Source organism: Cordyceps javanica, chromosome 1, assembly GCF_051103115.1.
Source record: "Cordyceps javanica chromosome 1, complete sequence".
NCBI lineage: Eukaryota > Fungi > Ascomycota > Sordariomycetes > Hypocreales > Cordycipitaceae > Cordyceps > Cordyceps javanica.
The window spans coordinates 7,884,832-7,907,147 of NC_139295.1; the positions used below are offsets into that span (position 1 = coordinate 7,884,832).

The following is a 22,316-nucleotide window of genomic DNA, read 5'->3' on the forward strand; positions in this document are numbered from 1 at the left end:
ATGATGGATGGCCGTCTGCGACCTCAGACTGGCCTCTTCGGCCTACATTTGGCGGTGATGGGCGAGAGACTCAGAGGGAAGCTCGAGATATTCCGGAGGCGGGACTGCGTAGTCGTCTGCGGCTGAATTGCAACGAGGGCAGATGATACAGCGCTCAGTGACCGTCCGTTCGACGACCTGCTCGACGACCTCTCGGCGACGTCGAGGAGACCGGCAGTTGGAGCACGTGTCCACGACGTGTGGCGCTCCGGATAATCTCAGTAGGACGACTCCCCAACAGATGGACATGGTGGAGCGGTAGAGCCACTTGACGCGTCGCCTCCCGCAGCTCCCACATTCGTAGATTCTCATGGTATGAGGTGCACAAGATGGCATACCCATACGTGCGGCCGCACTGCGCCCACGCGTCTGCCTGGCCTTTATGTACTCTGCGACGACAGAGCCGAAGACGCAACAGATCAGAAAGGCATCCTTCCGGACGCTCATGGGCTGAGATGCCATGCGCCGCCGCTTCTGGCTGATGCGTTTGGTATATATAATCCGGTGCATGTCGTGGCACCCTGCGCTCCTACGACAGCAACGCGAACGAGATGCCTTGTGAGCACACTCTCTGGACACGCCTGGTAAAAGATGATGATAAATTTGCCCTGCAAGTGACGGATCGACCGAGAAGGCTTTTAAAGCAGTTGTGCGGCTCCTTGTCCGGTGAAGCTATGGAGCTTGTCTGCATGCTCGGCAACAAGAGCAAAGTGGCAGCGCTCCGCGATCTAGCTGTGGCGCCATCCTCGAGGACGCAGAGGGAGATCCATCTCGTCGCGGGATCTCTCCGAGACCCGAAAGAGCAACCTCTGCTCATAGTAGAAACCGACTGCCTCCTCCAGAACAAAATCCCAGCAGGGCCCAGCCCGCCGGCCTGCCACGAAGAGGTCCGCCACCGCCTACCGCCGGCAGCCCAGGCTGCGACCGCCGGGCACGCCGCGGACTGGACCATCAGTAGGCTTGCTCTCCCGTTTGCCGGAGTCGTGTGTATATTCGTCAACGACATTGACGGCGGCCTTCGTAGCGTTGCCCGGCATCTCGCCTCGTGGCTGGCCGACGGACCACCCTCGGGCAGTCCCGCGCTTCCGTGGCTGCTCCTCGTCAACGAGGGGTCCGGTGGCGGGTCAGAAAAGCGGACCGTTCAAGAGCTCAGAGACCATCTCGATAAAATCTGCCGGTCAGGGTCCTCCTTGCTGTCGCGATTCGCCAACGTCAGCGTTGCTGGTCTCGGCACCAGGAGCACCCCGCACAAACCGCCGAACTGGCAGGACTTTCGTGCAAAACTGTCAAACAGTGTGAGCGGCGTGCAAAAACACCGTAAGCAGGCAGGACGCCTGTTTTCTGCCCAGACCCTCTGTAGAATGATGGAGTGTGCGTCGAGCTCAGTCTCGTCCATGCCGGCGCCGCTGGATTTGGCGTCGGCGACGCGTATGAGGCGCCCTGTAAGCCAGTATCTCGAGGCAGGTGTGGTCGATTTTCTCGACCGCGTCGACTCAAGAGAGACGCTGGAGCTCTTCGCAATCCCCGTCATTGCCTCCAGCATCATTTTTGACCATCACATGCGGAACATGCACCGTGCGTTGTCCCTCTTGCCCGAACGAGCCGCGCTAACAGCACAGTCTTCGACATTGCCGAAGTTTTCCACCAGCTGTACCGGGCGGAAATCGACCTGGCCAGCCAGAGACTGGCTTCCACCTCTGACGAGAGCAGGAAGCTGGTTTTCTCCTCCGGGACTGACTTGACGAGCCTGCTGGCCCAGAGTCTAGAGAGCCAGTTCACGCAGTTTCGTGAACAGCGCCGCTCAGCATTGCTCTACCACGCCGACAAGCTCATCTCTTTCCGTACGAGGTGGAGGGGCGTTCGCTCCCCTGCTACTTGCTTTAGCTGCCTGGCGAGGCGGCCGAAGCATGAGCTGCCATGCAAGCACTGGATATGCGCAGACTGCTACAGTCACTTCTCCGTCCACGATGGTGGCCGTCGGAACCTGCCTTGCTGCGTTCTCTGCGGAGAAGAGATAGAGGGAGGGCTGCGAATACGCGACAAGCCGAGAACGGCCCTGCTTAGAGTGCTCTGCGTAGATGGCAGCGGTGGGAACGCTGGCAAGCCGCTCGCATCTCTCAAAGTACTGCAAGACAAGGTCGGGCTCTTGTCCTACCCAGTCCAAGATCACTTCGACATAATATACGGCACTTCATCAGGTTTGTGGCTTGCCGTTGTCGCTGAGCGCATCTGACGAAACAAAATACAGGTGCCATTGTGGCGTGCGCTCTCGCGGTCGGCAAGCCCGTCGACGAATGCATCAAGCTGCTCGAGGACGTGGCGCGGGACGCGTTCCAGGAGCGCGAAGTGTCCATGTATCCGTTCGGATGGACGGCAATAGGCCGGCGGTTCTGGCGATTCGTGTTCACGCTGCTCATGGACAGCAAGTACTCACCAAAGCCATTAGAAGCACGGCTAAAGACGGAGTTCGGAGAGTCGAGAACGCTTACCGACCGGTCCCCCGCCACGGCCAATGGCTTGCTGGTCGGCATGACCATGACAGCGGTGGAAGACACGGCAACCTTTGTGGCGACCAACCAGGGCGGGGCCGTAGACCCCAGCGGCGAAGCCGGTGAGTCGAAAAGCTGCTGAGGGAGGGATTGTCGCTAACCTACCCTACGCCAGCCGACTTCCGTATGCTGGGATCCCCCGAGCGGGTTCTGCTTTGGCAAGCGTGCGTTTCTTGCCCGGGTCTTGCGCTGCGGCATGCTAACTGAGTCGTTGTAGATTACGCGCGAGCAGCGCGGCGCCGTTGTGAGTGCCGTGCCGACGCCCGCGTGGGTTCCGAGTGCTAACCGTGGACTGCAGCTACTTTCCCCCGCAGGCCATCCACGGCGTCGCCTATCAGGACGGAGGCATGACGTACAACAACCCATCGGCGCTCGCCCTGGTGGCTGCGAAGGAGCAGTTCCCCGAAAAACCGGACCCGGGTCTGCTGGTGTCATGCGGCGCCGGGGTGGAGAAGCCTGGCAGAGCCCGCTCGCGCGGCACGACCAACATCGTAAGGACGGCGGGGGGCAGGGTGGAGAAGCGCAGGAGGGCGAGGCCCTGGAGCCGATGGAAGCTGTCCTCTGTTGGTCGCGTCTTGGGTGCCTTCATGAGCCAGAACGATTCGAATCGAGAGTTCGAGCGCGTGCGCCAGCACGCCGTCCACAGAGAGAACTTTTTCCGCCTCGATTTCGAGCACGACGGGCCCCGCCCCGCTCTCGACGATGTCATTGACCTGAAAGCGAGACAGTCGTGGGCCGAGGAGAGTGCAGCACGGTCGCCCAGCATAGATGCCCTTGCCCTCTGCCTACGGGCGCAGCACTTTTACTTCGAGTTGGACGACGAGCCGATGTATGCGAATCGTAGGTACAAGTGCTCTGGTCGCGTGCTGTGTGACCTCGACCCAGGCTCACCAGAGCAGATGCTGCTGCTGGACGGTCTGGACCGAGGCGGGGCAAGCTTTCGTCTCGACGGCCAGGTCCTCCCGCGGGACTGTCTTGGACGCGACGCTCGAGGACACGACAGTGTTGTGATCGGACATGTAACGTTCTCCGTCGACACGAAGCAGACCAAATTTTCGATCGAGGTCTGCGAAGGCGAGAATAGGCCCTACGGCATCAGCGGGTCCCCGTTCACGGTCGACTGGCTTGTGCAGGCGCAAGGACTGGATGACCATTTTGGCGGGGGCTATTGACGGAGCACCTGCCGCACAGCAGCACCGCCGCGCACGCCCGCCCCTGTGGCAGGCATCCCCCACCAGCCTACGACCCTGACAAGCGCTAGCAGCCTGCCGTGGCCGCCGCGCCGCGGCGGAGTGGGCTATATAAATCACCAGCAGCTGGACGCCGCACCTCGCCTTTCGCCCAACACAGTCTCGCTCGTACTGAACGGAAAGCATCGGAGTGGATGTTACCTTGCCTCTGCGCATCGCTCTCAGCCACGATGCCATGGGCCATGCCAAAGCAGGCGCACCAGCGGCAGTGCCGACGACTCACAGACAAGTCCCATAATGCCTCAGAAGAGCCATCGCCCCAGCTTCGGATCAGCACGGATTTGGACTACGACCAGTGCGGCGCTGTCATCGCAGCATGGGTGGACGCCATGTCGCCACTACTGCTGATGAGCGAGCCGCTTGCGCGCGAAGAGACGGTTGACCGGTAGCTTGCATCAAATACCCAAATCGCAATGGCAGGTAGCGAGACAATTCACACACGACCGTTGTCTTTGATGTTCATCAACGTAACTTGCATGTGAAGCGTCTATTGCACGGATGTGTGACTTTGTGTATTTCGACCCGTATGCCAGTCCTGGAGGCTGTCCCTACCACGCTAACAAGGACCAGCCCGAAGCACGCAAGGCGACGATGGCAGAGCACCAGAGAGGGTCACACACTGCGCGAAGCTGCCAACGTGAGCGCGGACTTGGGCCGAACTATCCTCGCAGTGCACCAGGCCATCGCGGACGGCTGCTATCTACGTTGGAGCCTTTTTCGGCGCAGGTATTCGTGGCCCGCCCGCTTCATCCGAATTCCCAATTAGGCAAGTACGACCATACCGCAGCCAATCAGCGTGGCGAAACCTGGCTGACAGTCCATTATCTACTTACACGGACGAATTTGCACGCAGATTGCGTCACCTTGGGCGCGTCGGCCCCGGCCACCTATTTGATGCTGCACGCGCGCTGCGAAGTGATGGACATGAATGCTGCGTCGGAGTGCCTTGGCAGAACCTTCGCAGACCTGACCACCATGAAAGTTGCCATCATTGGCGGCGGCCCCTCCGGCCTGGTTACCCTGAAGTACCTGTGCGAGGCGCAGCAGTCACTCGGCTGCGAACCAGTCGAGGCTGTTCTGTTCGAGTATCAGAGGGACGTGGGGGGCACATTCTTGACTCGAGCCTACGAAGAAGCAGAGGTTGGTCGCACGGTCGATGAGGGGCTGACGAGCGGGCGGAGCGCTGACAACGGCATACAGCTCGTCTCGTCCAAGCAGCTCACCTGCTTTTCCGACTTCCGCCACCAGAGCTCGAAGGACTTCCTTTCTGCGCCCGAGTACGTCGACTATCTGCGTAGGTACTGCTCCCACTTCAAACTGTGACCGCACATCAAGCTAGGCACGAGAGTGGTCTCGGTCTCTCGAGGGGGCCGGCACAGCCACGTCATCGAGTACCGGACAGATGAAGGCTCGCTGAGATGGGACTGCGATGCCGTGGCCGTGTGTTCCGGGCTGCACGTGGAGCCGAACCTGCCTGACATCAGCGGGATAAGAAACGCGCCGGCGGTCATGCATTCTTCGCAGTTCAAATCGCGGCAGCAGTTCGACGGCTGCAGGCTGGTGATGGTGGTGGGCAGCGGCGAGACCGGGGCCGATGTCGCGTACCTGGCCGCCACGCACCCCGAGGTCGACCGCGTCGTTCTCTGCCACAACGACGGCTTCCACTTTGCACCAAAGGTCCGCTACCGTCCTCCGTACCACTGCATGACATAGTTCTGGCTAACGCGTGCGGCCGGGAAGCGCAATCCCGGGCCTGTGCTACTGCCGATCCTGGGTCGTGTGCCGAACCCGGCAGAGCCCGGCATTCCGATCGACGTGAGCCGGGCCAACCTCTTCGACACTGCCTACGTCCACCGCATACTGCGCCGAAAAGACGGCCTGCTCTGGGAGTACTATCGGCTCTACATCGCCGCGCTGCTGTGGTTGAGCTCGGGGACGACGGCGGGGATGGATCAGTGGGCTGGCGAGATCAGCTCGGCGCGTCACCATCCTTCGAAGAGTAGCGATGCCCCTGCCTGCCGCCGTGCCCACACGCGAAAACCAGTGCGCTAACTGCTCCCAGTATTTTTCAACAAGTCGATGAAGGTCTGCCCCTACATCAGCTTGCCCTATCGGCCACAGGTGCCAGGGCGCCGATTGTGGCGCTACGCTCTTCGGTCTGCCCTGGTCCAGACGCCCGTCGCGGACACGCACGGGCGGTGCGTCGACCTGGCCCCGTGGCCGCTTCGCATCCAGCCGTCGGGGTTCGTGGATTTTGTCGACAACGGCAGGCCGGAGTATGGAAGGATGAAGGAGCGTCGAGTGCGTCCCGACATGGTGGTTCTCTGCACGGGCTACAAACAGAAGTTCCCGTTTTTCGAGCGGCAGAGCGACCGGCCGTACGCGACGCCGGAGACGGCTGACGTTCGACGGATATGGCAGCGCGATGACCCGTCTGTCGGCTTCATCGGTTTTGTGCGTCCGTCGCTGGGCGCCATACCACCGCTGTCGGAGATGCAGGCTCAGTTGTGGGTCGCCCACCTCCTGGCCAGGCACCGAATCCCTCGACCCCTGCGCCCGGAGGACGAGTGGCACTACAGGCTGCGGAGCGTGCCCGGAGCTCGCCTTGAGTGTGGTGTAGATCACGAGAGCTATGCGTACCAACTAGCTCTAGACATGAACTCGGCACCTGGTCTCACGGACGTGGTCGGCTTCCGGTCGCTGAAACTACTCGCCGTGTGGGCGCTGGGAGCAAACTTCAACACCAAATTCAGGCTGCGCGGTCCCTGGCAGTGGGACGGCGCGCCCGCCGTGCTCACGTCGCAGGAGTTCTGGGCAACCATCACCAGACGGCCCATCATCTTCGGTGAGTGCCGCGGCACCCTGCGGATTGTCGATGCTAAGCATGATCAGGTCACTTCGCAGTCTCTTTCCTGCCCATGCTTCTCTTTGGGCCGATCAATCTGCTGTGTTTCTTGTTTGGGCTGCTTTTTCCCGTTTGAGCGGCGCCGCTGCCGCAGGACAACTAGCGCGGTGTGCTCCAGCTCCGAGGACCTGCTGTGCCGCGTGGCTGGTTTTGACCGTCGATGCAGACGTGCGGTTTTTGATAAGGCGCCGACTACTAATACATCTGGGTTGACCCAGGGTCGTTCATGGTCCATGGATGCTCACATGCTCTGCTGCCAAGTGATCTGTAAAACAACACACCGCACTCGTCACTATGGTCTTTGTCGTAAACGCGACCGAAGAGACCGACGCGAAGTCGTCGTACAGGACTATCATCGTGATCTGCGTTGTCACGTCTATTTTCTCCACGGTGGTTGTTGGTGCGCGTCTGCAACTGCGGCGGAGGAGTCATAGCCTGGCGGCCGATGACTGGATGTCCTTCTCGTCCCTCCTCTTCGCCGTGACGTACTCTAGCCTCTGCATCATCCGCACGTGCACCGCCGAATCCTGCGCGCTTCGGCTCTCATGCTGACTGTTTGACGCTTGCAGAAACCAGATACGGCCTCGGCTTGCCGCTCTCGCTGCGCCCTCCGCAGAACCTGCTCATGTATACGAGAGTCAACTTTGCGGGCCGACCGATCTACCAGGTGGGCATAAGCTTCTTCAAGATTGCACTGCTGATCAGCTACCTGCGCTTGCTCCGCGGCACCGACAGATGGCTGTACCGGCTCGTCGTCTGGGCCACAATGGCTTTCGTCTTGTGCAGCCACGTGGGCAGCGCCCTGCTGCTGCTCCTCGCGTGCAGGCCGGTATGAACGATTCCCGCAACACCCCTCGCGGCCCAAACTGACCGATCCGGACGCAGATCGACAAATCGTGGGATCCTCGCATACCAGGAAGCTGTCTGCCCGTCGGGGCCTCTTTCACGGCCTACGCCGTCCTGACGATCGTGTCCGATATCGTTGTCACGCTTCTGCCCGTCCCCGTGCTGTGTACGCTCAACCTTCGACCGGCGAAAAAAATCGGCCTGGTGGGCTCGTTCGCTTTGGGTCTGCTCACGACATTGTGCTCTGTTCTGCGCTACACGCAGATCAAACGTATCCAGTCCGGGGACGGAAACTCAACCCTGCTGGTAGTGTGGGGTGCCATCGAGTTCCACACTGGGACCGTCGTGTCGTCGTTGCCGTTCCTGGCCCCTGCGTGTCTCCGATGCTGCAAAGAGGATGATGGTTCTAAGCGAAGCGGCCACGAGAACGGCCTCCGCGGCGAAAGGCAGGGCCGCGGTACCGGCGCGGAAAGCGACGGCCGCCCCCCCTATGGCCAGGGCCGTTTTGTCTGCGCAGAGGCCGCCCCACGAGCGGAGGACGGTGAGTGTCGCGGGAGAGGCTCAATTCTGGTGAGGAAGACCGTTTCCGTCCATGTTAGCATAGACGAGAAGGCATCTGCAGCCAGAATGATAGAGGCGAGCTAGTTTCAGCCACCCCGCGCGCGGGAGTCGACTCGGTAGCATGTTCGCCACAATTGGCTGTTCTTTACACCGAAAGTGAGAACCGGAATCAGGTGTGCCCCGAAGTTGATCGGAGACTTCGTGGATGATGTCATCCTGCTTCGAGCCACGCCCAAGCGAACGAGTATAATTACGCCGTTCCTTGCAGTCAAGGCCACGGATGCGCCCCATTACATATCGACTTGATCACCTATTCCAATGAACGCAGCACCGCAGTCGTTCAACTCCAACTCCGCCACGGTCGAGGGGAGTGACACAGCCAACGGGACATGTGATCCAACTCTCGTCGACTTGTCTCGTGTCGACGGTACATCTGTTGCTGCCTCCGCATCACACGATCGTGACCGAGGAAGAACTGATCACTCCTGCCAGGCGGCTTCTGCTAGCCCAATCGATCCTTTTGATGATATATTTGCGGTCTTTGACGCATGAAAACATACGGTGGCGGAAATTAGCAGCTGGGCTGGCCGGCCGGGGGCTGATATGGTCTGAGACGATGCGTTGTTGCTTTCGCTTACTATGCGCGCCTCGTTCCCAGCTCGCGCTGTACATGCTCTAAACTACATGCAATCATAAATTCAATACTACAGTATTTACTTACATGGGCGCATTCCAGACTTGTGAATGTTTCGCGTACCTCACCGCCCTACCCCGACACCCGAAACCCTTACAGGATGTAATTGCTTTCTCGCGAATCGCACGCCAAATATTCTTTTAATCTCAGGAGCAAGCGCCTCAATGTATTGACATAGAGATACAAACGTTCTAGGGTCCACAATCATGCCATGACCAGCTGGTGCTCCTCACCAGCCAAAGCCGCCTTGCCGTCGACGATGATCACCATCTTCCCGGCCCCGCGGCTGTCCCCATCCTTGGACTGCTTGATTCTGATGTACCGGATTTTCTGTTCTCTGGGAGACCACACGACCTCGTGGTGGAAGAGCTCTGTCAGCAACAGCGACGCGAGGCCGGCTGGCAGGTATACGTGGCCCTCTTTCGTCATCCAGCAGTCGGAAGGCTTTCCATCCCTGGCCGACCATTCGTAAGACACTATTTCGCGGGCATGCTCGTACCTGAGAGTCACCGTCTCAAGCTGCCGATGCTTGTCCAGCTTGTCGAGGGGGAGCATGCTGGTCTCGGTCGGTCAGTTTCGTGCCTACACCTCGGCCGTTCGGATTCACAGACGGCGTCAGTGTACTTAGTTTTGCTTGATCCGTTTTGGTAGCCACCGGCAAGAACTAGGCGAGGGCGGGCGTCTCTGGTCAATATATTGCTACTTGCAACGGACGCAATGTGACCCCATCACATTTCAAGGCACACCGGAGGCACTTTGTGCTGCGCAGCAACTTTTGAGGGTGGTGCGGGGCGGACGGATGGCTACATTAACCCGCCCTGCCCCTCATCTCATCCAGGCACCCTGACTGATCGGTCAAGCATGGATGCTGCCTCCGAGATCATTCGTCTGCACGAGTTGTACCAGGCATTGGAGCTCAAGCTGGACCAGGAACAGAAGCAGAACGAGTCGTTGCATCGATCGATCCTGGAGCTCCGCGAGCAGGTGGACGAGTCCGCCATGGAGAAGGAGGTCCTGGAACGAGAAACGGATCTGTTAAAGGATGCATTGGTCGAGAAGACCAGGCACATCTCCATGCAAGACTTGACCCTGGTAGAGGCGCAGAAGCATGCGCAGCTACTAGCGGCGTCCAACGCTGAGCGCGGACAGGTGATATCGGCGCTTTATCGGTATGTCCAGTGCCCGGAGCAGCCGGAAGACATGTGCGACCACGGCCGGGAGAAGAAAAGAAAGGCGGAAGCCATAGAGCCGTAGTTCGGATCCTGTCGAACGTCTGCCGGGACCGAGGCGGGCTCGCCGGCCAAATCGAGATCTGCCGGCAGAGATGGCCATTCCGTGTTGCTCACAATTCGATACGACGAGGGCCGCAATCCTCGCAGGACCCAGCGCGGACTACGTGCGGTCTCGAGAGGGCTGTTGAACACGAAGCTGAGCGACGCCAACAGCGGCTGCGTCTTCGAGTACGTATGGCATAATGTGTTCTACGGCGGAAAATGGGTGCCACGTATACGTGTATTGGCACCTCCACCAGTGATCTTCCGAGCGAAGGCAGTTCACTGCCCTGATGCCAGCGAGGCTACTGTCGAGCAGTATGGGTTGTTTCCACAATGATGCTGGAAAGGCAGGCAGTGATGCGATAACGGTGCGACATTTTCCCCGTAGACAATCTGATTTCGTCAACAATTGCAGATAGGCATCAAAGTCCTTTCACTTTCTTGACCTCGGGTTCATAGTTGATCTCAACATCGTCATGCATTATACCGTAGAAACCGTTTTGGGAGTAACTTGGCGATGCCAAACGAGACCCTTCATTTGACATGTAATTATGACTCGCCGTTTTGTGCAAAGTTCTTCTTCTTTCGCCGCCGACGCCGTTCAGACCGACCGCGCAAGCAACCAGCTGAGTACTGGTCTGGTCCGCTGTCAGCGCCCTCCTGTGAACGCTGTGCGTGCCATTCACAGGTTGTGCAGTACTGTGAAATCACAGAGCAGCATGTGTAGTCTTGGATCGAGCATCGCGCGCTCCTGACAGACGCATCTACCTGCGTTGTCTCAACTGCTCCTGCAGAGCAAGGTGGTGCCACGTCGACCACCTTCATAGCACTGCTGAGCCAGCATAGGTGTAAAATCATCACGATTGCGAGGCGGTGGTGGTTGTTTTGGTATTTTGATCATATTCAGATTAATCCGGGAGTTCTAAAAAAAGGGTGAGCAGCTTGCTTGATCAGTGAGGAGATCGACGGCCAGCCAAGTCACGGTATCCGCAGCCGAGGGCCCCTTTCCACACGTCTATAGCGCCGCCCCTTCTACAGCGATCCGACGAAGCTCGGCCAGGATGGGAACACTCCTGTCTAGCTCATCGCAGCATCCCAACAGCGACGCTTGGCAACGCCGTGCTTTCTCGACGTGCTCGCTCAAATTGCCCTCGGCGACCTGAAGACTTTGACGCAGCTCCTCGTTCTCCTTTTCAGCACAGAGCTTGTTTTCAATCTCATTCTGCAAATCGTCCGACAATTGCTGGACACGCCTGGAAAGAGCAGCGTTTTCCTGGTGAAGCCGGTCGATCTCGGCAGAGAATCCCGCGGATGGCCGCGCGGTCGGGGAAACCAGTCAGCGCCCGGGAGTCATTGCACACAAGACATCCTCTTACCAGTGCTGTGAGGCTGACGTCCTCCGCACTCACCTCTGCGGGAACCGCCTCGAACGTGTTTCCCACCTGTCGCGAGAGGAATCGGTAGGTGCGGATCGAGTGGTCGCTCAGATTTTTGGCAAGCAGCAGGGAGAAACCGCTCTCGTGCCCGGGACACGGCTTCCAGCCATAGCCATCCCGAGGCCGAGGGCTCAGTCGCACCTCGGAAGGGCTGACTGCGATACCCAGCCGCTCGCCCACTCACGTTCAGCAGGCTGCAGTTGACTGTAGCGGAGACGGTCTCACCTATGTGCCGCGATAGTGCTTGACGGCAGATGTCTCTCTCGCGTCGGCGATCTATGTTGCTCTGCCGAGGAGATGCCATCCCGGCTCCGATGCTGCCGAAATAAACAAACCGCCGCCTGTGCCTGGTGAAGTAAACTAGAAATCGGCTGCATGCATCAAGCAGGATGGTCCAGCTCGTCGTCGCGTCCAACCCGTGCTCCTGTGCAGCCACGACTCCCGCGTCGGTCGGCATAACCCATCCCTAAAAGTGCCACGAGCCGCGGCGTGAGCAGACCGCCGAGGTGTGCCGCGTGTCACCAGCAGTACCGGTACACTCGTGCCTACATGCGCCCCTCCTGCCCTTCACCTTGCTGCAGCAACAAGTGGCCGTGCTGAGCTCTGATAACCAACCGAGACTAGATAGCGGCCTTCTCGGGGTGGTGCTGCGGAGTCATGCTCGAACATAGCACATTCATCTCGACGATGGCTTCGCGGAGATGGCATGACCGCCCCGCGTCGTTTTGGTCCGTCCGAGCGAGCGTGTCAAGCCGCCACAGCTTCGCAGCCTCGCTAGTGGACACGGAAATCCATCAGCATCCAGGCACGAAACACTGCTGACGCTCCTTGCGCGCTGCGCAGGTCATTTTGGCTTCTGCATTGTAGAGGGGTGGGTATATCTGGGCAGACACTTCCAGGCGTCAAGCCAGCCTCCAAATTGTTCTCTTTTGGGTGGGGTGACTGTAGAAAAGGGGGCGTGGAAGCCAAGGAGCGAGGGGGCAAGGTTTGGCGTTGAAGATCCCCTGCCGTCACTCAGCTGTAAATGGCCACTATGGCGGAAAAAAAAAAATTGTTGCGGGCGCCGGCTGTGCAGCTTGAACTACCCGGCACCAATGCCCGCTCGCATGGCAGCAAGGCCTGGCCGGCCAAGCAGCTGTCGACACCCCAATGGCGACTATCATCGGCGGTAGTTTGTGAATAGCTCATCAGTTTAAGTAGGGAAAGTGGCCACGGGGGATGTAGGTGAGTCTTGCTTGCCTGGATTATTCTAGCAGCACTACAAACGAGACATTCCGTGTTCCGTGTATCGAAGTCCAGCCTTCCTGAACCGCACCTCATCATCCTCCAGTACCACCGCGCGGCTCTTTGCTTCGCAAAATCATAAAATGCCATCCGCTCCTGATCAGCCTGGTCATTGCGCGTGCTGCCCGTATCCGGGTAGCTTTTCTTGCCAAGAAGCTGAGAAGATTGGTGTTCACGCTGATGGCACCGTGGAATGCCCCGATGCTGCGACGAGTTCTGAAAGATCCCTACGGCTAGAATATCAGCTGTCCGATCCTGGAAGCCGTGAACGCACAAGTCCTGGTCCAGCTACCGCGACAGGTTCCTGGGACCCCGCCACTACAATTACCGCGCCCAGGACGACTGGCGAAGCAGCGCCGGCGCAAGACGACTGGACCGGAATCCAGGCGACCTCGCAGGGCGCCTCGACGCCCTACCCGGACCTCGGCGAGCGCCCCCCCAAGCGATCCAGAAACGAGTTCGAGGCCGGCGTTCCCCTGAAGCAATACCCGGGGCCTTCTTCCCATTCCAATTGCTTCCAGGCACTCGAGGCGGAGCTCGCGGCCGTCATTTGGACGCACATTGGCAGCTCACACGTCAGGCTGAGCTGCACAGGTACAGGGCACGATCTTCGGTTGAGTTTTGCGTGCTAGTTTCGGGGATTCGAGAGCAAAGGAGATAGTATATACGAGATTAACTATGATCCTGCCGTTTCATTCTGTGCTTGCATCTGCCATGTTTGTGATGCCGCGATCACCCTTCCAGAAAGCCGCGACATCGTCCTGCGCCGCAGCGGCAAGGCTGCTTGGTGGCCCCTGGCAACGTGTCAAACCTGTAGTCCAGGGTGAGCTCCTCGCCAGCTTCCACGTGCCGCTTCGCGAAGATGAGTAAGCACGGCATCCCCGAAACCTCCTGCTTTCGCACGACACAGTTGGGGTCGCAGTGGTGGTTGATAAAGCGAGCCTTGCCCCCGATGCTGGTCGCGTCGCAGGCAAGGCCCATACCCAGGGACATTACGTAATGCACCTGTCGCGTTGTGGCTTGTCAGCTTTCCCTAGTTGGCTAGTTAGATCCGGCGACGGCGACTAACCTGGCGGCCGCTGTATATTGAGCAGTAGCGCTCCAGGCACTCCTCCACCGGGATGACCTCGCCGGTGTACTGTGCCACGAATCGGTTGGGACGTATTGCTTCGTCGGCGAAGAGCCCTGCGCCTCTGTCGCCCGCCGGAAGCACCTTGCACCGGGCCTCAATCTTGGTGGCCAGGCGATTGGTGCAGCAGCGCGGTCCGATCCGGCAATAGGTTTCGTCGCAGTCATAGCACATCTCGCGATTCTGGCACGACTCTGCGCAGCCTTCGTCTTCGGTGCAGCCGCAGCAAGCTACCTCGTCGAGCAAGGGAGGGCGCGCCAGCTTACGCCTAGCAAGTCTGGTGATCTTGTTGCACGAAACTTCTTCGAACGGTACCGGCGTTGCGCTGAGGCCACCATGGCGTGCCTTTCTTGCCTTTGTTGGGCCTGAACGCGAATGCCGCCCCCGAGGCCGACCTCGTGGACCTCCACGGCCTATGCCATAATTTGCGCAACGAAAGAGATCACAAAGACGATACACCGTTTTTTGCCGGCGCACGCGCAGAATGCGGGATCCGGAGACTGGGGGGTTGCGATATGGTCGGCCAGCGCAGGCTCCGTCGCGAGCTTCACAATCTATCAGGATGGGGTTTGCGTATGAGCCTGTCGCCATCACGGTCGTGTGCAGTTTGAGAAGGGAAAGCTCTGTGGTCTCGCTCGGGTGTGGTGGCGGAGGTGCCTGTATATATACTCAGGTCAAGCCTGGCGTTCGCATCAACCATTCTTCCAGTTCAATAGTCCCCTCGAGGATCAGGACCGCAGTCCGACGGATGCATGTGTATGGTTGCCTTGTTCCATGTGGCAGGCCGCTCGTTGTGGAAAGGGAGTGAGCGGTTGCGACGGAGGTGAAAACCCGGTCGCCGAAGTATCAAAGGCGATGCCTGGCTACACCCGCGCCTTGCACGAGCCATTTCGGCGGAGATGCGGTGATGGCAGTTTGGATCGGCGAGGGAAGCTGCGTCTGCTTCGGCGACAGAGGCGAGTGACACCTGCTTTGTGTGGCGGCGTCGCAGTTGGAAGGGGAGCTATCAGTGCCGATTGTTCACGATTTTATTCACGATTTCGTTCACAATTTCATTCACGATTTGTTCGCGCAGAATTGCCAAAGGAGAACAGTCAGCAGACTGTTCAACAGATGTTTGAGTTGACACAAGCATGCTAGAGCTTGCGCTATCTACGTAGTGAGCAGCATATCTACAGTCTGTATGGTGCAAGGAGAGCCAGTGTAGCTGCGGCGAGAGTGACGGCGAGGAAGCTCATCCCGGCGCGGGAGGTGGTGCTGGCCAGTGGCGTGGTTGGCACTGGCGGCCCAGACGATGTCCAAGAAGCCGACGCCGAAGGTGCTGAGGAAGGAAATGCAGTGATCAAAGAACTGTTTCCCAGCCAGAGGGGCGCACCGGAGGGCGCGGATGCGCTTGTTGTGCTGTTGGAGCTCACATTCGCGGAAGACATGGCAGTTGTCAGGTTTGAAGGTATAACAGATGGCACGAGGGAAGGCCGGCCGGCTGTACAGGCGGACAGAGCAACGCTTTCGCTCCAGACGGACGTCACCGTGCTTACAATCACCTGCGCAGCAGAACCGGAGAGGTCTGCGTGTTCCATAACGTGACTGGTGCGGTTTGAGCCGCAGCGGTTTCCGAGGGGAGACGACCTGCTTATCAGCTCCCGGCGACGGTCAGAATCGGCCGCGCGGCGCCTGCACTTCTCGTGGGGTATTGCTATAAAGAGACAGAAGCGCCCGCTGCTGCATGCACCGACACACTCCATCTTCCTCGGTGACTGTCTTCTGCCAGCTCGAATGACGTTCCATTGCGATCTGCCTCGGCGGCGACCTATCAACTGCCCATGGACCTCCAATTTGTACCTTGCCGAGACGCTTCTGACAGTGGAAGTGTCTTCTTACGTATTCAAGGGCGTACTGGCCGAGACAGTAGACGAGAATGACTGGCCGTTGCCCCCACCCGCGCTGCTCTGGGTTCTCGACAGGGGCTCGTCGCTGGAGCTCTGGTATGACATCGGGCAAAGGCCGCGATCTGGTGATTCGACACGGGACATGATCACAAACGTAGTCGGATACCACGAAGACGTCTTGGGAGACGTATACTACGCAGTTCTCTGGGAGGGATTCCTCTGCCCTGGCTGGGTATTAGATCAGGACCTACCTAACCACGACCTTGTTGCCAACTACTGGCAGAAGCAGAGACAGAGCCTGTGAACACGCCTCTTTCTTATCAGAACCCGATAACCACCGGTTTGCAGTACGGGAGAGTCAGATGCCGCATGCAGCTCTTGACACTTGGAATTACCGTGGCGGAGGGATCCCTAGTCCCTGTGGTGCCAAAAGACAAGCCGCTGCTGAATCTGGGATCCTGTACATTATCACCTGGGAGTGCTCGTAATACAGTATTATTTGATGTAGAAGAAAGCTTCAGCTCCAAACTGCAATTTTCGAAGTGAGCGTCCGCCGTTCATGTTTTTGCAGTGGAAGTGAGGGGCTGACTCTGATTGTGTACCGAACAATACAGTACTTACAACATGCAGAGTGATGAAAAGGAAGCGATCGGAAAACGACAGGGATCAGTGGAATGGACGAGGCGAACCGTCAAACAGTTACTCAGACATTGCTTGTAGGCCCTATTGGCGGAAAGCCACTAGGCGTAACAGAACAACGAATGAATACAACATGCGACGAGAACAAAAGCGAAAGGAACGTGAGGGAAGACCAAACATGTATTATCTAAGCGTAGCTAGTGAGCACTATTGTCCGGAGGCCGTCGCGCGTCATGAGTAATGAATGAACGAATACAAGATGCTTGAAGTTCACCGGAAGTCACCATCGGTGTCCGCAAACTGGCTTCTGCTCAGCCGCGCCCCACTAAAGCACGGCGACCAGGCCCTCCGGACAGCTGTGATGAGGTGAAGTTACAGCCTATCAGACTACTCTCTCGATTTTCAAAGTCGGTGTTTCGTCATCAATGCACTCTAAACACTTTGGGGGAATGAAATCCAGCACTTGCAGATGGAGCCTCTTCCTTGACGTGGCGACGGCCTGTTTCAGTTCCTCCACAACTTGGCTTTCGGCTGATACTAAGATCAAGGTACTGATGTCGTCAACGTCCTCATCTGTGATGAAGGAGCTCTGACTTGTCGTCAACTTCACACCACTCTCAACCCCGCTAGGATCCTCCACCACGTCTTTGAGAACAGGTGCCTTTGCCAGGTTCGAGACGCGCCCCGCGTTGTCGTCGCGAAGCCCGGCTACCTCGTCCGCATCGTCTATGTTGCTCGTCACTGGCATGCCCATGCGCTCCGCCTTGGCCTTGTTCTTGCCTTTGCGGTCCAGCTTCGCCACGTGCCCGGATTTGCCGTCGGCGACTCTTTCTTCACGGTCAGCTGGGTAGATCATGACTCGTAGGCGCAATTTCTGTGCGCACGGTTAGCCCCCGTAGCGAGAGGTCACGACCGTCCATACCATGCTGTTGTCAGATGTGTTCCCGTCTTTCTGCGGCCTCGCGCCGATGGCATCCTCCATGACCAGTGCTTTTTTCAGCATTAGTTGCGTGGAATCCAGGCCCAAAACGGTACTTACCGGATGTGTCATCCCGCTGCTTCTCTTCAGACGCGACCGCCGTCGATAGTACTTTTCTCAGCGTTAGCTCCGCAACCTTCGCATCTCGAAAGGGGGCTTACACGGTGTATCAGCCCGCAGTCTCTGGTTGATCGCATTCTGCATCATCAGTGCTTCTCTCACCGTTAGCCGCGTAGACTGCAGACTTGACAACGGACTTACACGGAGTGCCTTTGCAGACCAGCACGATCTTTTGCGTTTTGGTACTTCCAGGCTCAGCGCGCAGCATGTCTTCCAGATATCCGTCCAAGCACCAGTAGCCGCAGCCGCTTGCTACAAGCACCACCCTCTCGAATTGTTTGTGGTCCACGCTCCTGCCATGAGGGCCGGTGAAGAAAGCGATGCGCGGGGGAAAGCTGGCCGGATCGATGGCCTGACTCGTCTGGACGACCTTGCCCTTCCTCAGACTGACCACAACGCCTTTCTTCTCGACGTCGTGGGCTGGCCGTGGCGAAGAGAGGATCGGTCTCGTCAGAGTCTTTGTCATGCCACTTTCCGCCTGGACGAACACGTGGAATACTGTGCGGTGCTCGTCGTCTGTTACCGTGGTGGCAAACGGATGGCTGGACAGGAGTTGGACGCCGGGGATCCACACGTTTATGTACTGACCAGGTTTTACGTGAATTCGTCGCGGGGCTTTGAGTTCCATATGAAGCCACCATGTACCATGAATCTTCGACATCCCAATCTCAGAATAGACGAGACTTGGCCAGCGCCCTCCCGCGAAGTTATTGTAACCATACCGACCGAGGAAGAATACATTCAGTAGGCCCGAAACGCCACCGTAGACGTATAAAGCCAGCCGGTTGAAGCTTGCATCCGCGAGTACCTGGCTCAACAGTAGGTATGCAAGTATCGCGGCCGAGAGCTCGTGTATCTTGAGAAAGATCTCGTACGCGACTGGTTTGACGAGAGACGCCGCAACGAAAGCACTCATGCAGATGATAATCTGAAGAGTGAGAAAGAATTCGGAAACAGTTCTTCGCGTGATGGAAACGTACCATGAGCCCCATCCTGCCCTCATCCGTGTCCGTGAAACTGCGTGGGTCGTCCACCAGCGCTACGACTACGGGAAACAGAATAAGGCACGAGGCGAGCAATCCTGCTACCCGATGAATCTGTCGAAATAGCTGCAACGATAGACCGAACACGTCTGCGAGTCCATAGTGGTGCGGAGAGAGATAGATGATGGCCAGGTTGAGGAGAGCGAGATACTTGGCCCGGACTGTGGCATCGGACAGAGCCGTGAACAGCACAGAAAACGTCACTGTCCCTGTTCTTCGGATCTGCAGCGACAGGGCGGCCCCATTCAAGGCTAGAAACAACAACAGCGCCAAGACTTTACAGATGTACCATGGACCAAGAAGGAAACGTCGCCGTATCAGGCGACGAAACTGCAACTTGTGAGCAGCGCGGCGGGGCACGCACCATAGTGGTGCCGCAAGGCGGCAGACTGCGACAAATAGACTGCATATCGGTACAGCCAGGATCAAAAGAAGAACGGAGATGGCAAGCAGGGCAACGGCATATATCTCGTATAAACGCAGCGCACGCATGGTGGGCTACATCCCTCTAGGGTTCTGCTAGGGCTCCTCGGCTATTTTATAGAGTCTCAGGCTGGCCACCTCAGCGGCGAGGACAAGAGTAGCAAGCTGCTTTTCATGGTTCCTGGGCATGTTGGCCAGAATGGAGTCCTTTCACGTCAGTGTATTCGTCAGTGTATCCGTCAGCGTATTCATCTCGTGCCGGCGTGCTGCACTTACTCTCCGCAGCTGCGCGACACCCTTTGCGGTGGGAGCGCAGGCGACAAAGTTCAGGAACTCGTACCACTGAGCGCTGTCGCGGACACCAGGACCAGCATCCTTTTGCATGAGGTACAGCGCTACTTCGCCCACAGAAGCCGCGTCGCTTTTTTCTATCTCGGAAGTCAAGGGTCTGAGCTTTTCCAGGTTGGCTTCACAAATCAGCGTCTGTTGCCTGCTCTGCGTTGTCACGACCAGCCTACTCAGCTTCATGTGCCCCCAACGGTCTACGAGGACGTTCCTGCACCGAAGACGATCATAGCCCAGATGGGTGTCGTGGAGGAAACCCAACCCGTCCAGAATCTAACACTGTCAGCAGGAAGAGCACCCCATGCGGAGCCGAAACATCATGCCTGAACTAGAGACGAACGCAGCTGCGCGTCATTGGGATACGTCGGGCAGCGAACAAGGTGGTACAGACAAAGGGTCATCTCCTCCATCACGATGTAGAGGAAGTTCTGGCTGCTGAAGGCTTCCACCACCTCGACAATGTTTCGATGCTGGAGTTGCAGATAATACTGAACAGCGCGCTGGTCAGAGTCAGGAAATTGACGAACAAGCGCGATGCGACTGTCGCTCGCAGCAATGGTAGCATCGCCATCGAAATCGAGAATGGTATAGGCTTTTTTGTACTTCTTCGCCCACGGGTCTCCCTCGATCGGCGCCCGAACCGCCACGACCTGTTCCTTGGCAGCGGCTCTAGGCAACACAGCTTCCGATCCTGGCTGGGACGCTGTCGATTTGGCAGTTGTCGGTGTGGTCGTCAGCGACGTGGCCGCTGCTAGTCTGGCTGCTATTGGTTTGGCCGCGATTCGGGGTCTTTGTACAGCTCCAGGAGATGCTCGCCGTTTCTCCGCCGGTAGAGGGGGAACATCGCCATGGCAGTCACCTGCCCGTTTGGGCTGGCCGCTTCCATCTCCCACAAAAATCTGCGTGGTCGGTCTTTGGTTCATGGTTTGAGTCCGCTGCTTGCAGAGTTGTTACTGCCGCGGTGCTGCTCCGCAGACTTTGTACCTCGCAGCACAGCTGCTTCTGGCTCCTGACACGGCCTCTGCACGATATAAACGGACGAGATCCTGGGAACAGCAGCCATCATGGTCCAGCAGCAGCACGATGCCCCAGGGACAGAAGAAGATCAACTCACCAGAGTGGATAGCGCGTCAGGAGGACACAAAGGCCTACCGCGAGCTTCGCCGTTGTGATCTTGAACGAGACGAGAAGGGCAAGAGCTTTTGGCTGTCGAGGCTCTCCACAGAGAACGCGCAGCGCTGCGCAACACGAATCCTCAAGAGACCAGAGTACGCGGAGGCGCTAGATCCTCTGCTCGCCGTAGACGCCCTGCGAGCCGGGTTCTGGCTGAAGCTGATGCATAAAGTCATCGCTCTCGGGATTTTCGAGGTACGTACCGATACGTGAGCTGCCTCACGGCAGGGTAGTCCCAGCATCGAGCTGAACGGCCCGAAGCAGGTCCAGTCGTACTGGAACCACATAATCGCTACCTTCAAGCAGATCGCGGACGGCAGGACGCTCACCGAGCTTGACGTGCTCTTGCTGGAAGGCAAGTGCCCCGGACGCTCTGAGAAAGACGCAGAGGAGATTGCTGCCCTCGTCGACGGGGGGAAGTTGTTTCCCGGAGCGGACCAGCAGTGGCGTGCGGGCCTGCTGCATCGCCTGAAAAGAATGCCAGTCCTGGTGATCCCCTCCCTGAACACTTTCTTCGATGACTGCCGCGCCATGGAAGAGGTCGTCCCCTGCATGTATCACATTGCGGATAAGAAGCCGAAAACATCATGCGACCACATATTGCGTAGAATGTACACCAAGTCTACAGGTTTCGAGACTGCTAGAGAACTGCTGTGGCGCTTTCTTCTGCTACAGTCCACCGACCTTGCACGCGCGCCCACGAGGCCGGCCAGTCGTCTTCTCGCCAAACAAAGACCAGGACCGGCGGACGAGGAGAGGCTGCACGTCTTTGCGACATTGGCCCGCACTTTGGGCTTTGGTTCTGAAAACATCACCCAGCTCACGGCGGTGCCGGCAGAGATGGTCATTGCGAAGCACGCCTTGATGAGGGCGCGCAAACCTTCTGCTTATGCAGTGGATCGCTCCCACGTAGAATACATTCAGGAGGCCATGTCAAAGGTATGCCGTGGGATTACCCAGCTGCCACGCCCGGCGCACTGCGGTCAACCATTCAGCAGCATGCCGCACAAATCGCGCCATGTCGCTGGGTTTCCCGACCTCCTATCTTTCGAACGTGACAGAGAGCATTTGAGCGGTCATACCTCCATGCCGTCGTTGTTGGAGGCCTTGCACGGCACAGCCTCCATCCGCGTGCAGTCTCTGTGTCAAGCCTTCTTTGGCGCGGCCGTAGACATGACAGGCCCAGGAGATCAAACCGAAAGAAGCTGCGAGGAAACCAGACCTGGCGGCCCCGCGGAAAGTGGCAACCCGGGCGTGGAGGGGCCAGGGTGGCCTGGCGAGGCGGGCGAGGCGGGCGAGGACCCCTCCAGTTTCTCGCCAGATTGTGTCTTCTTCGTGACGCTAGTTGATGACCAATGGCAGACCCTGGAGCATGTTCAGCCGGCGACCAGAGAGAACCTGGAGCACATGGCAACGAGACTCTGCAGCCTTGGTTGGTCTCTCCGAGCTCTCAGCACCGAAGGCAGGACTGGCGCCATCACACCGGAGGATTGCTATGCGTGCACGATTGGTGCAGGAAGTAACACGGTACTGCTGGTTGACGGGAACTACGATAGCAGTGCTATTCACCAACATCTAGACTATCTGTGCGCTCCCAGCTAGACGTAATACAAGATAAAACTGATCTGCGGATTGAATCACGTACATGTGTCACGTTGTGAGGCAGTTAGCTGTCATTGACTCTGTTATTCTTGAGAAGCTTGTCCTCCTGATCTGCTAGACAGGTTCACGTCATTTA

General features: G+C 58.1%; 9 protein-coding genes across 9 annotated transcripts; 6 read left to right on the forward strand and 3 right to left on the reverse strand.

Moving 5' to 3' along the window:
- Nucleotides 1-713: 713 nt before the first annotated feature.
- V2A60_002406 (uncharacterized protein) lies at nucleotides 714-3,760 on the forward strand (the record flags this gene model as incomplete). The annotated part of the gene is made up of 6 exons (XM_083253757.1): nucleotides 714-1,614; nucleotides 1,659-1,880; nucleotides 2,288-2,650; nucleotides 2,704-2,752; nucleotides 2,806-2,832; nucleotides 2,887-3,760. The coding sequence occupies 6 exons, from the start codon at nucleotides 714-716 to the stop codon at nucleotides 3,758-3,760; spliced, it is 2,436 nt and encodes an 811-aa protein (XP_083109883.1).
- A 248-nt stretch (nucleotides 3,761-4,008) lies between these two features.
- On the forward strand, nucleotides 4,009-6,819 carry V2A60_002407 (uncharacterized protein; the record flags this gene model as incomplete). Its single annotated transcript, XM_083253758.1, has 7 exons — nucleotides 4,009-4,223; nucleotides 4,409-4,542; nucleotides 4,692-5,132; nucleotides 5,187-5,515; nucleotides 5,579-5,837; nucleotides 5,901-6,683; nucleotides 6,731-6,819. 7 exons carry the CDS (start codon nucleotides 4,009-4,011, stop codon nucleotides 6,817-6,819), a joined length of 2,250 nt encoding a protein of 749 aa, XP_083109884.1.
- Nucleotides 6,820-7,037: 218 nt separating this feature from the next.
- On the forward strand, nucleotides 7,038-8,702 carry V2A60_002408 (uncharacterized protein; the record flags this gene model as incomplete). The annotated part of the gene is made up of 4 exons (XM_083253759.1): nucleotides 7,038-7,255; nucleotides 7,320-7,572; nucleotides 7,629-8,130; nucleotides 8,479-8,702. 4 exons carry the CDS (start codon nucleotides 7,038-7,040, stop codon nucleotides 8,700-8,702), a joined length of 1,197 nt encoding a protein of 398 aa, XP_083109885.1.
- Nucleotides 8,703-9,048: 346 nt separating this feature from the next.
- On the reverse strand, nucleotides 9,049-9,399 carry V2A60_002409 (uncharacterized protein; the record flags this gene model as incomplete). Its single annotated transcript, XM_083253760.1, has 1 exon — nucleotides 9,049-9,399. One exon carries the CDS (start codon nucleotides 9,397-9,399, stop codon nucleotides 9,049-9,051), a length of 351 nt encoding a protein of 116 aa, XP_083109886.1.
- Nucleotides 9,400-9,705: 306 nt separating this feature from the next.
- V2A60_002410 (uncharacterized protein) lies at nucleotides 9,706-10,098 on the forward strand (the record flags this gene model as incomplete). The annotated part of the gene is made up of 1 exon (XM_083253761.1): nucleotides 9,706-10,098. One exon carries the CDS (start codon nucleotides 9,706-9,708, stop codon nucleotides 10,096-10,098), a length of 393 nt encoding a protein of 130 aa, XP_083109887.1.
- A 2,823-nt stretch (nucleotides 10,099-12,921) lies between these two features.
- Nucleotides 12,922-13,470, forward strand: V2A60_002411 (uncharacterized protein; the record flags this gene model as incomplete). The annotated part of the gene is made up of 1 exon (XM_083253762.1): nucleotides 12,922-13,470. The coding sequence occupies one exon, from the start codon at nucleotides 12,922-12,924 to the stop codon at nucleotides 13,468-13,470; it is 549 nt and encodes a 182-aa protein (XP_083109888.1).
- Nucleotides 13,471-13,570: 100 nt separating this feature from the next.
- On the reverse strand, nucleotides 13,571-14,141 carry V2A60_002412 (uncharacterized protein; the record flags this gene model as incomplete). Its single annotated transcript, XM_083253763.1, has 2 exons — nucleotides 13,571-13,843; nucleotides 13,908-14,141. 2 exons carry the CDS (start codon nucleotides 14,139-14,141, stop codon nucleotides 13,571-13,573), a joined length of 507 nt encoding a protein of 168 aa, XP_083109889.1.
- Nucleotides 14,142-15,119: 978 nt separating this feature from the next.
- V2A60_002413 (uncharacterized protein) lies at nucleotides 15,120-20,328 on the reverse strand (the record flags this gene model as incomplete). Its single annotated transcript, XM_083253764.1, has 11 exons — nucleotides 15,120-15,596; nucleotides 15,849-16,075; nucleotides 17,048-17,369; nucleotides 17,418-17,485; nucleotides 17,535-17,585; nucleotides 17,636-17,686; nucleotides 17,736-18,522; nucleotides 18,575-18,967; nucleotides 19,199-19,267; nucleotides 19,337-19,678; nucleotides 19,735-20,328. 11 exons carry the CDS (start codon nucleotides 20,326-20,328, stop codon nucleotides 15,120-15,122), a joined length of 3,381 nt encoding a protein of 1,126 aa, XP_083109890.1.
- Nucleotides 20,329-20,488: 160 nt separating this feature from the next.
- On the forward strand, nucleotides 20,489-22,180 carry V2A60_002414 (uncharacterized protein; the record flags this gene model as incomplete). The annotated part of the gene is made up of 2 exons (XM_083253765.1): nucleotides 20,489-20,773; nucleotides 20,843-22,180. The coding sequence occupies 2 exons, from the start codon at nucleotides 20,489-20,491 to the stop codon at nucleotides 22,178-22,180; spliced, it is 1,623 nt and encodes a 540-aa protein (XP_083109891.1).
- Between the last annotated feature and the right edge of the window lie 136 nt (nucleotides 22,181-22,316).